The sequence below is a fragment of the Canis aureus genome, chromosome 3 (genome assembly GCF_053574225.1).
Source record: "Canis aureus isolate CA01 chromosome 3, VMU_Caureus_v.1.0, whole genome shotgun sequence".
NCBI lineage: Eukaryota > Metazoa > Chordata > Mammalia > Carnivora > Canidae > Canis > Canis aureus.
In genome coordinates, this window is record NC_135613.1 from 39,015,553 (window position 1) to 39,028,481 (window position 12,929).

At 34.2% G+C, this 12,929-nt stretch overlaps 1 protein-coding gene across 1 annotated transcript in view; it reads left to right on the plus strand.

The window, feature by feature from the left end:
- The window catches only part of HOOK1 (hook microtubule tethering protein 1), a 65,627-nt gene that overhangs the window by 45,006 nt on the left and 7,692 nt on the right, over positions 1–12,929 (plus strand). Inside the window, exons 13-20 of the mRNA XM_077891972.1 lie at positions 1,833–1,920; positions 2,000–2,060; positions 4,201–4,341; positions 6,174–6,267; positions 7,925–7,959; positions 8,512–8,594; positions 9,216–9,316; positions 12,394–12,495. Of these exons, the coding sequence (XP_077748098.1) occupies positions 1,833–1,920; positions 2,000–2,060; positions 4,201–4,341; positions 6,174–6,267; positions 7,925–7,959; positions 8,512–8,594; positions 9,216–9,316; positions 12,394–12,495 (705 nt within the window). The remainder of the gene's footprint in view (positions 1–1,832; positions 1,921–1,999; positions 2,061–4,200; positions 4,342–6,173; positions 6,268–7,924; positions 7,960–8,511; positions 8,595–9,215; positions 9,317–12,393; positions 12,496–12,929) is intronic.

Consider the following 12,929-nt stretch of genomic DNA (forward strand, 5'->3'; position numbering starts at 1 on the left):
TGAACCTCTGAGCCACCCAGGGATCCCCAATGTTCTTTTATTCTGTGGATTCTTCCCACTTTTTTATGGTGATATTTGTAGCAAAATAGTTTCTTATATGATGAAACCAGAGTTAACCTATTTTTTCTTTTGTTGTTTATGCTTTTTTTGGCAGTATTTCAATGAAATCACTGAGTAGTGTGAGTTTATAAAGATTTATGCTTATATTTTCTTTTAATTTTATAGTTTTAGCTCTTAGTCTGTGACAAACTTTGAATTAATTTTTATATATGGTATAAAGGAGGGATCTAATTTCATTCTTTTGTGTGTGAATATTCAGTTGTCCCAGCACTGTTTGTTGGCAAGATTATTCTTTCCTATTGTCTTGATACCATTGTTGAATTGACCATGACGTTGTAATGATAGATCCATTATACATTTCTCAGAACTCATAAAAGTAAAACAGAAAGAGTAAACCCTAATGTAAACAGTGTCCTTTGGTTAATAATAATGTATCAATATTGGCTCATCAGTTCTTCCAAATAACCACTAACTTTACCTGTCCTTACTCAGAACACCTTTGCAAGGGTTTATGTATTCACATTTCCATTTGATGCTGTGGATACTAAAGCCAAAGAGTCAGCTCACCATAGGTGATGTAAGTGAAATATGTAATAGTGAAACTGATATTCAAGCCATGATCTATTTGCCTCCAAAGTCCATGCTTTTTTTTTTTTTTAATTACTCTATGGTTAAAAAAAAATTACTGTTGAATATTTGTACTCCACTGTATAATTACATCAGTTTGTTTCAAAGATTAATTATCTAATGGGGAAATCACAAAATTTATATTGTCAGAGGAAGACATAGACATGGCCAACAAGCACATGAGGAAATGCTCCGCATCACTGGCTATCAGGGAAATACAAATCAAAGCCACAATGAGATACCACCTCATACCAGTGAAAATGGGGAAAATGAACAAGACAGGAAACAACAAATGTTGGAGAGGATGTTGAGAAAGGGGAACCCTCTTGCACTGTTGGTGGGAATGTGAACTGGTACAACCACTCTGGAAAACTGTGTGGAGGTTCCTCAAAGAGTTGAAAATAGATCTGCCCTACTACCCAGCAATTGCACTGCTGGGGATTTACCCCAAAGATACAGATGCAATGAAACGCCAAGACACCTGCACCCCGATGTTTATAGCGGCAATGTCCACAATAGCCAAACTGTGGAAGGAGCCTCAGTGTCCATAGAAAGATGAATGAATAAAGAAGATGTGGTATATGTATACAATGGAATATTACTCGGCCATCAGAAAGGACAAATACCACCATTTGCTTCAATGTGGGGGGACTGAAGGGTATTATGCTGAGTGAAGTAAATCAATCAGAAAAGGACAAACATTATATGGTTTCATTCATTTAGGGAATATAAAAATTAGTGAAAGGGAAAGGAGAGAATGAGTGAAAATATCAGTGAGGGTGACAAAACATGAGAGACACCTAACTCTGGGAAATGAACAAGGGGTAGTGGAAGGGGAAGTGGGCAGGGGGTTGGGGTGACTGAGTGATGGGCACTGAGGGGGGCACTTGGTGGGATGAGCGCACTGGGTGTTATGCTATATGTTGGCAAATTGAACTCCAATAAAAAAATTTTTTTTTAATTTGTGTTGTCTAAACATTTATGTGATTTATGTAAGAGAAATTATCTCTTAGCATTAAAACTAAAACATTGTCACATAATTAGCTAAGCAATAATTATGAAATTAAGATAAATTATTATAAGCATAAAGTACATTTCTGGTAGCAGAATTAAATATTTTGCTTATATAAACAATTCTTTTTTAGAGGCTAATAGAACAGCGTGATACTCTGAAAGAAACAAATGAAGAGCTTCGGTGTTCACAAGTACAACAAGATCACCTAAACCAAACAGGTGAATTTTATTGGATTTAGAAGGGTTTTTTTTAATGGTAGAAATTTTGAAATGGTAATCTTTTGTTGTTGTTGTTTAGATGCATCTGCTACAAAAAGTTATGAGAATCTTGCTGCTGAGATTATGCCAGTGGAATATAGGTAAATTTTTTATTAATTGAAAATCTATACTTAATGGTAGAAATGTCTTTTTAAAAACATTATTAAAAAAAATAAATAAAAAAATAAAAACATTATTAGCCTTTTGTAGCATCTGCTACAAAAAGTTATGAGAATCTTGCTGCTGAGATTATGCCAGTGGAATATAGGTAAATTTTTTATTAATTGAAAATCTATACTTAATGGTAGAAATGTCTTTTTAAAAACATTATTAAAAAAAATAAATAAAAAAATAAAAACATTATTAGCCTTTAGAGGGTACCATTTTATGAGTCATGGAGCTCAGAATTACTTTGTCTCATCTGTTTGAACTTCTTAGATTGTTACTGCTACTACCACAATTTTAGACTTTATTCAAAGGTAAAATTTTACCAACTAGCTGAATGAACTATTCTGGTTTTTATAATACGACTTTTATTGTATTGAACTTCTTTTCCTACCCATAAACTCAATGGAAAACCTTTTTCATACCTGGCAGTCAAATCCACATGGGTGAAACACATAGGAAAGGAGCTGTCAGTAATAGCAGGAGGATTAAGCAGAAGTTAAATAAAATACAAATTTTAGAGGTTCCTCTTAACCAGCTTTTATCCTAGTATTTTGCTGCTATGTTTACTTCCAGAAATTTGACTAATCTAGCAATTGTTTATGCTTTTCCTTTCCTTTTTGTGGTAACAGTTTTATTTATTACTTCATACTCTTTATTTAAATAGATTTATTGAGATACAATTCATCCATTTAGACCATATGGTTCAGGGGTGTTTACTGTAGTCATAGCGTTGTGCAGCCATCTAATTTGAGAACATTTCATTCCCCTAAAAACATCCTATACTTTTTAGCAGTCATTCCTGGGTCCTGCTTCCCCTCCAGCTCTAGCACCAAGCCACTGAGAATCAACTCTGTCTCATATAATAGGCCGCCTTTTGTGATTGACATCTTTCACTCAGCATATAGTTTGCAAATATATAAATTTTCATTTTGTTCAATTTTTTGTTATTAAGACAGAGCTCTTTACATACTGGACTGGAAAGCAACTTGTTAGTTATTAATATCCAGTGATATTAATGTCATCTTAAAAATAGCCATATGAGAAAAGCTATATGAGCCTGTATTTTAAAGTCATGATGCAGCCATTCAGAAGAACATAAAATGAGATTAATTGAAATTAACCTTTTAAGAAATTGCATTTAGGGAGGCAGCAGGTAGGAGAACATTACTTTTTTAATTTATTTATAAGATTTTTTTTAAAAGATCTTATTTATTTATTCATGATAGAGAGAGAGAGGCAGAGACATAGGCAGAGGGAGAAGCAGGCTCCATGCTGGGAGCCCGACGTGGGACTGGGTCCCGGGACTCCAGGATCACGCCCTGGGCCAAAGGCAGGCACTAAACTGCTCAGCCACCCAGAGATCCCCTATTTATTTATAAGATTTTTAAAATTTATTCATGAGAGACACAGAGAGGCAGAGACATAGGCAGAGGGAGAAGCAGGCTCCCTGTGCAGAGCCTGATGTAGAACTCCATCCCAGGACGCCGGGATCACAACCTTAGCCAAAGGCAGATGCTCAACCATTGAGCCACCCAGGCGTCCCTCCTTTTTTATTTAATATCATTCCTATCATTTGCATTTTAGAAAGTGTGTATATGTAAACTCTTAATAAAAATTGTTTTCTGAAAACAAAAAGAATCTAGAGACAGTCATATGACTCTCATTTTAAGAGTATATTTAAAAAATATTAAGCAAACTAATTTCTTAAATCTATTGCTTTTATTTATTTTTTTAATCTATTGCTTTTAATGTTTGTTATCTGAGGATGTGCTATGCCTTCAGTGAACAGCATCACAAGTTACCCGTAAAATAACTCCTATTTCTTTTGGGATTTGCATAATATTTAATGATATATAATATCTAATACTGGTGCTTTGAAAAATTTATTGCTTGATTTTTGGGATAGTCTTATAATGTATATAGTTTTTTCTTAAAAACTTTCAGAAACATCAGTTACATTTTTAAATGACAGCTATTAAAGGAATTGGAATTTTCTGAAAAGTTAAGAATGAAAAAAAAATGTTAAATGTACATTTAAGAAATTTAAAAGCAAACTTTGCTTTTCCACATCAGGGAAGTATTTATTCGACTTCAACATGAAAATAAGATGCTCCGCTTACAACAAGAAGGCACTGAGAATGAGCGTATTGAGGAACTTCAAGAGCAGCTAGAACAGAAGCACCGCAAGATGAATGAATTAGAAACTGAGCAAAGGTGACACACACTCTTTTGTAATTGACATTCTTAATGATTCCATTGGCTAGCCACAAAATCTGAACTTACAGAAGTTGAAGATGTCTTTGTAGTTAAAATAAGTAGGATTTAAAGAAGTTTTAAAAAAAATAAAGAAGTTTAAATAGTTACTTGGTTTCAGCCTCTCACTCCCAATATTTTAGCATACTTTATTAACCAGGTTGCTTGTTCTTGAATTTCATTTTTAAGCCTTCATAATTCACAGAAAATTTAACAATTGGATACATGACAATCTGGCTTTGGACTGCAGTCTATGCATGGATGGAACTTAGACTGGAGTCAAATTTGAGCTCTGCCTCTATTTAAATTTATTAGCTTTCTGCTCTGGGCAACTCACACTTAGTGTCCTCAGTTATGAAAGCAAATGGTGTACTCATGTGACAGCAATGAAGCACTTAATAATTATATTAAAAATATATAAAATTGATACAGTGTTCACCATATGCCAGGTGCTTTTCTAAGCACTTTTTCAGTATTCATTTGGAAAGCCACACAATAACTGTATGAAGTAAGAATCATAATGATTTCTTTTTTATGGATAAGGAAGCTGAGGTCCTAGCAGGTTAAGTAACTTGTCTAGAGTTCTAAGCTAGTAAATTCTCAATCCCACATTTGAACTTCCTGTCTGTCTGATTCCTGAGTCTGGACTCTTAACCACTATGCTAACTTGCCTCTTATAAATAGCATATTTTGCTATCAAAGTATTTTATTTCATCTGACCAACCTTTATTGATCTTAGAGCCCACTTTAACCTTGCCTCTCAAACTTGTATATATAGTATTACATCAACTGTGGTTAAGAGGAAAATAACATTTTAGCTTTCTGAAGGGACCATCAGATCTTACTATCCTATACAGTTCAATATCAGCATTGGAGATGCGAAGGGTCAGCCTTTAAAGGGTTACTGTGGGAAAATAGACATTTGAATAATGATTGTATTATGGGATGCCTGCAACAGTAGAATAATGGAGTGTTTTAAGGGGCAGGTATGTTAGGTCGTATATACATGAAAAGAGACATTCAGATACTTTCTCTTGCTGGTAACCTCAGTGGAGGTAACTCTTAAGCAGGGTTTTAAAGAATAAGATTTTGTCAAGTTAGAAATCTACTCTAGGGGCAGCCTGGGTGGCTTAGCGGTTTAGAGCCGCCTTCAGCCCAGGGCCTGATCCTGGAGACCCGGGATTGAGTCCCACGTCGGGCTCCCTGCATGGAGCCTGCTTCTCCCTCTACCTATGTCTCTGCCTCTCTCTCTGTGTCTCTCATGAATAAATAAATAAAATCTTAAAAAAAAAAAAAGAAATCTACCCTAGTTGCTAGTGTTAGTCTCTTTAATTTAAATAAAAAATTATGAAAAAATGATTGGGAAATGGTGGCCTTTGTCAATACACCATGAAATCTGAAACAAGAAGAAGAAACCTCATTCCCATTCACTAAAGATACAAATGTAGGAAAATTGAGCTATTTTTCTGATTGTCTTTTTCTGATTTTTATACCAGTGAGGATGGTGCAGAATTGATGTACTTTTTGCAAGTGGCACATAAATATCTAAAATTTTTAAATGTGGGAATATATACTTCCTTGATAAAATGTCATCTTTTTAAAAATATTTTCTTGCAAGTAGCCTACTATACTTACATTATATATTATACCTAGCTACAGATAATTGTGGGTCATTTGTTATTGCTATTAAATACAGACTTCATGAGTTAAATTGCACAAATGTACCTTTATAGATCCAAACTACTTTGACTTTCAATACAAATAAATATATATATGGTTCATCTTATTAATAGACTAAGCAAAGAGCGCATCCGAGAATTGCAGCAGCAGATTGAGGACCTCCAGAAATCTTTACAGGAACAAGGCTCCAAGTCTGAAGGAGAAAGTGTAAGTAACTTAAAAATTGTAATAATTCTGCTGTGTGTGGACTCTCTGCCATAAGTTCTGATGCCCAAATTAGTCTTGTATTTGAAAGTGCTACCCTTATCTTTTGAGGGTACCCTCGAATACCGTATATATCTGCATAACAGATGCAGCAGTTTTGCCAACTTGGAGCCTATAAATTAATGGTGTGTACTGGAAGGTGATTTCTGTCTATCCTACTTCAACATCTGCACCTAAATTCATGGTAATACCTGGTTGAGAGTGTGCTGCAGGAGAGGTCTTCACAGCTCTTTTCTCAGGTGTGAGAAAAGTACAAGTAAGAGTAGTCAGCAGTCAGGATTGGGGAAAACTAAGAGGAGGGAGAAAGTGAGACAATGATTTCTACCAAAGAGCACCGAAAAATTGGATCATACCAACCTCCAAAGGACAGACACCTCAATGCAGCTTTAAAGACATCACTCCAAATATATTTCTTCCCTCTTTCTATGCTGACTCATTTATGGCCTTGCTGTTTCTCATGGGCTTTGATGGCAGACATTGCGAGGGCACAGATAAGAGGACTCAGCAGAGATGGAACAGCCCGAATCTGCATATACCTAGCCAGGTGTCTGTAGTTGGATCTCTGTACCCAGAGGGGAAAAGAAGTGACAATGGAGGGAGGAAAGCATTTAATTAAAACAAGATAGAGTTTGATGTGTGTTAGACACTTGGGTAGACGGACGATAAGGTGGTTATGCCTGTGTTGATGGGGGAGAGAGCTATGAAGAGTGAGTAGAGAGATGAAAAAGACTGAAAGGGTTGTATTTCCTCTCTGTCTTTTATATGCTTTATATGATTTTCTCTTTTTTCCCTGGGGGCTTGGAAATAGAAATCGTCTCAGGCATGGCGGCATCTCATATGTGCATATATACGGTATTGTAACCTCTCTAATACAAATATTCTTTTAAGCCACATTAGGGAATACTTTTAAAATGGGACCTATTTGGGGGAGTACGTTTTGGATTACAGTATTTTTTAAAGATTTTATATTTATCTTTTTAAAATCAATTAGTGTCTGAGTTATATTTCAGATTTTATATTTTAAACTCTTCATCTATTTGGTAGATGATCCTGAACCCACTATTGGAATTTAAAACTCCTGCTTTTTAAAGAGGAAGTTTTATGTTTTAAATTTTATTTTTTAACAAAATCCACTGCTTCACTTGATATTAATATTAAAGTGTTTGCATTTGTAATGATAAAGCTTCATTGTAAAGGTAATTATTTAAGTCTATTCTTCATTAAACTCCTAAAATCTTAAAATTTATATTTTAAATAATGATTTTTAAATGTTTGATACTCCTCAATATATCACATTCAGCTTGCATTTACTATTTCTCTTCAAGTTTAAATTTTATTTTCATGGTATTCAGAAATATGAAGCATTTTTCTTTTTACTGTTTTGCTCCTCCTTTCATTTCCTAACCTCCTTTCCTTTCCCTTTGAAGTAAAAAATATCTAAAATTTTATATTTTTACAAGTATGTTATTAGAAATACAAATTTTTGAAACATTTATAATTTTAAATAACACTTCAAAAGGAGGTAAAGAGATTTTGATGTCTGGAAAATTTATCTTTGTCACAATAGTTATCTCACAGCAACTTTTTTTAATTTTTGTAGTCCAGCAAACTAAAGCAGAAGTTGGAAGCTCATATGTAAGTAAAACTGATACTTCATTTCAAATATGAAAGGGGAAGGGTTTTAAAAACTTCTAAAGGTAGTATTCTTATCTGATTTTGTTTGTAAGAAAAATCCCCCAATGCCAATTGAATGTTCATCACTGCCCCCAAGAAATGAAAAGAAAAAAGTGCTAACATGTTCAGCCTGACTGCCAGTGATCCCAGATCCTACATTTTTCAGTCACTAAATGTCATATGAAGAGTTTACAAAGTAGACAACTGTCACAACTTGACTATGTGAAGACGTGGGATGCTTAACCAAAAAAAAATATTTCGTTGATTTTCTAAGGAAGCAAGGATGGCAAGGGGAAAAAAAATTAACATTTTTAGCACCCATCATGTGCCAGGCAATTTACTTATCACAGCAGCCCCTATAATATTTGGCAAGTATTATTCCCATTTCACAGGTGAGGAGATTCAGTATCAGAAAGTGATTTGCCCACAGTCCACAAATGTTATGTGGCAGAAATCAGTCTTCATTCCTAGGTCTGTTTGCTTCCAAAACTCCATGCTCTTTCCCCTACTTAGGGAAAAACTAACTGAGGTCCAAGAAGAATTACAGAAGAAACAAGAACTCATTGAAGATCTTCAGCCAGATGTAAACCAGAATGGTAGGTATTTGTAAAAACTTGGATCAGACTCCATCTAAGGACTTGCCCTTTTTAGTTAAAGGATTCAAGAACTGTGTATAGGTTTTTGGACGCTCCATAAATACATATGTTGTAAATAAGAACCATGACAATTTTTTAGTGATTTAAGTAATAAATGATCTAATCTTAAAGCAAAAAAAAATCTAATAAAATGAACTGATTGATATATAGGAGTATCAAACATTATAAAAACATAATAGAATTAATACTATGAAAATATAAATAAAATAATGTATAATCAAAGTAAAGTAAGTTTTAAATATTGTGTAGAAGGAATGCTTTATTTTCTTATGATGATTGTGATAACACTGTAAAGTGTGTTTAGTCATTGAAACATTTGATAGAAAGGAGAAAAATAGCTGGATAAAGCAGATTACAGATATTTTTTAAGAAAAAAATGAAATGAAATGATTGAGGATGTATTGGTTGCAGCTCAAAAGTTTTAGATAAGAATTCATTACAGAGAAGAAATAAACATTTCTCTTAAGTTCTCTTATCAGTCTTTAGAAAAAAATTATATAATTTTTATGTGAAGAGGGAGTATTTAAAATTGGTCATGTTTCATTTCATTTTCAATAACAGCACAAAAGATCAATGAACTTGAAGCTGCTCTTCAGAAGAAAGATGAAGATATGAAAGCAATGGAGGAAAGATATAAAATGTACTTGGAAAAAGCAAGAAATGTAAGTGACTTATTTTTGGGGACCCAAGTCTTCTTCTGACTCAGGTTCTTATCAGGCTGGTTCCACCTGTGGGACTGTTCCTCTTCTATCTGTGTCATGTCACTTTTCTCCCTATATCCAGCCTTGGGGATCAGTTCTCAATTCTCTCCTTGTCACTCATCAGCATCAGGTAAAACAAACATGCGTTTTAAATGGGGACTGTAGTGGCTTCATTTGGGGAAATGACTATTATGAAGTACAGGAACTTTAGTTCTTAAAGTGAACGTTTGCCTTTTGTGAAAATTTAGCTCTTCAAACTTGTTTCAAATTATTTTAGCATTCAGTCTAGATTAATAGTTAAGCACTATTCTGTTTGCCAAACTAATTTTTCTTTTTCCTTATTTCAAACTTAAATATCTCTAAGTACTATTCTCACAAAATCTTTTATTTCCATGAATACCATATATTTTCCTAATTAATTATAAGTATTCTCTCTTAGAGAATGTTAATCTACTTTTTTCTACTTATTAAATAAGAGGATTATATGATGAAGTTTTAAAATGCTGCTAATACATTTAAATTTTTTGTTTATTAAGTTATAAATAGGACCAACAGCAACAGATAAACCTTAAGATCTCAAGACTTAAAAGGTAGAAGTTACTTCTTGATCACAGGAAGCCCATCTTTCAGTGGGGGAGGGGCCCTGCTCCATGCAGTCCCCTAGAGCCCCCAGCTGACAGAGGTTTTGCCTTCTTGAACATAGCATTTCCAAGCTCACTCAACATAGTCCAGCTGGTAGATGAGGGATGCCAGCCTAGACTATACTGGGGAAGATTCATGATGAGGTAGACCTGGGAACTGTGAACCACTTTTCATTCTCATTTCAGTGGGCAGAACTCAGGCATGCAGCTCCACCCACCTTCTAGAGAGCCTTACAGCATCTGCAGTTGTCTCTGCCACAGTCCAGTTTCTCTCAACTACGAAAGTAGAAATGCTTTTAGTAGAAACTATAAAACATAGAAAGGTTCCCAGAGATAACTATTAACCTTTTGGTGTATTTTCTTAACAGAGCATTTTTTTCAATGTATATTGTCTCCATGACTGCTGACCACAATACAGACACACACACACACACACACACACACACACACACACTTTGTATGATCATGGTACACATGATTTTAAAAGTTAAACACATTTTAAGAGTTAAAATAATAATTTCCTCATGTTATAGTATATATCCTGCCAAAGCGAGCATAATTTCCTCATGTTATATAAATGTAATTTGACACTTACTGAGCACCTATTATACTAAGCACTGGGAATATAGCTAAACAAGACAGACACTTATGGAGCAGCCTTTCAAAATAGAAGAGTGGCTGTCTAATGTTCAGTTGAGTGGGGTATATCATAATTGACTTAGTCATCATCATACTATTGTTGGAAATGGTTCATTTCCATTTCTTTTTAGTTCTTCTAGAAATAATACTATAGACAACATATTTATACAGAAAGCTTGCCCCTTATTTTGGTTTATTATCTTAGCCAGGTTCCTAGATTAATGGGTCAAATGGAAGTTGTAGGTCAGAGATGCTTGATATGTATTTCTAAATGTTATTTTAAAAGGATTATAACTAAGTAGACAAAGCAATGACAATGAATACCATATTCTTGTCATCATTGAACACTATCATTTAAAAGAACCGATTGCCTGTATAATAAATAGGATTTCATTTTTTTACCTTTACATTACTTGGAGGGAGAGTTAATTATAGGAATGTGATGTCCATGCTAGAAAATTCAGAAAATAGAGAGAAGTCATATTCATTCTTATTATCACTTAGAGATAACAAATTATGATTTAAACTCTACTTTTATAGTGTGAACTCCATGAGGGCAGGCACCAAGTCTCCTGTATCCCCATGTGCCACTGTCGGTGCCTGCCATATTCGGCACTCTGCAAATTGTTTTGCACTCAGCAAAATGTTTTGAATTTAGGCTTTTTCCTTTACCTCTATAAGTATAGGTGAAACCTTCCTAATTCTTTAGATGATTTTTTTTTCTAAGATTTTATTTATTTATTCATGAGATACAGAGAAAGAGAGAGGCAGAGACACAGGCAGAGGGAGAAGCAGGCTCCATGCAGGGAGGCCGATGCGGGACTCGATCCCGGGTCTCCAGGATCATGCTCTGGGCTGAAGGCAGCACTAAACCGCTGAGCCACCCAGGCTGCCCTCTTTAGATGATTTTAAATCCTTGTTACTAGATTTGTAATTCCATCATACAGATGACCCTATTACTGGAAACTTGTTTTTGCTCCTGATTTACACCTGATATTTCTGAGTTAATTTCTTATTATTACTATTGGCTACATAGTTTGGTTGAGTCTCCAAACAACATTCTGATTGAATATCTTTTACCTACCTTTTAATAATTTCCATAAATGTAATTGAGATATCCTCTGGTTTACAGACAAAATCGCTGATTTCTATTATATTGATCTTATATAGAATTACATTAAGTAGGTTTGGTAGTAAAAGAGATTGTTACTATGATTTTTTTTTTGTTACTTACTTTATACAATTAGTTTCCATATAATTATCAAATTTGTTTTAATTTGAAAAAAATACTCAAGTCAGATAAATATGGAAAGTGTTATTTCAAGACCTTAGTGCTCAGAGCTTAATAAGACTAAATTACTATCTGAGTACTGAGCCTTGGAGAAAGGAAATTGTATTTTGGGAGAGGGATCTTCCTATTTTTGTACTGAAGTTTGATACCATTGTACCTCTATAGAATGCTGTTTTTGTTATTCAAATTTAGTTGCCGAATTAAGCCATAGTTAGCACCTGGATCTCTTCCTGGATAATTTTTCACTTTATGTACAAATATGTATATATATTTAAGTTCAGTTTGCCAACGTATAGTATAACTCCCAGTGATCATCACATCATGTGCCCTCCTGGATACCTGTCATCCAGTCACCCTATCCCTCTGCCCACCTCCCCTTCAGCAATGGAGATATTATAGACAATGTTCTTATATTTCAATACTTGGTAAGGTAAAGTAAATGTAAAATATTTTTTTTCTTTAAACAGGTAATAAAAACTTTAGATCCCAAATTAAATCCAGCATCAGCTGAAATAATGCTACTTAGAAAGCAGTTGGCAGAGAAAGATAGAAGAATTGAGATTCTGGAGGTAAAATGTTCATATTCATACATTTCCTTTTAATTATTCTGTGTAGCCCTGGTAATTAATTGCTGTCATATATCTGTCATCAATGATCAAGTCTCATAAGAAGTTGAAGTCAGAAGTTAGAGATATGTTTTATCACTCTGTGTTTTTTACAAAGAATCTCATTAGCCCACAAGATTGGTCTCTTGAGTGTATGTACTCTGCTGCATTGTGTCTCTCTCTCCCCAGAGCAGCCAATCAAATGGGTATTCCTTACTGTCTAATAGAGTTCTGCCATATTAGCTCCTTTTAAGCTTATGTGGATTAGAGTTCATCCAAACAATATAAATAAAATAAAAAGAAAGAAATTAAACTCACCTTTTTAAAAAGGTACTGTACTCAGCTAACCAGATATTCCTTCTCTTTTCTTCTCTCTGTTCCTCACTTGAAACTAAATA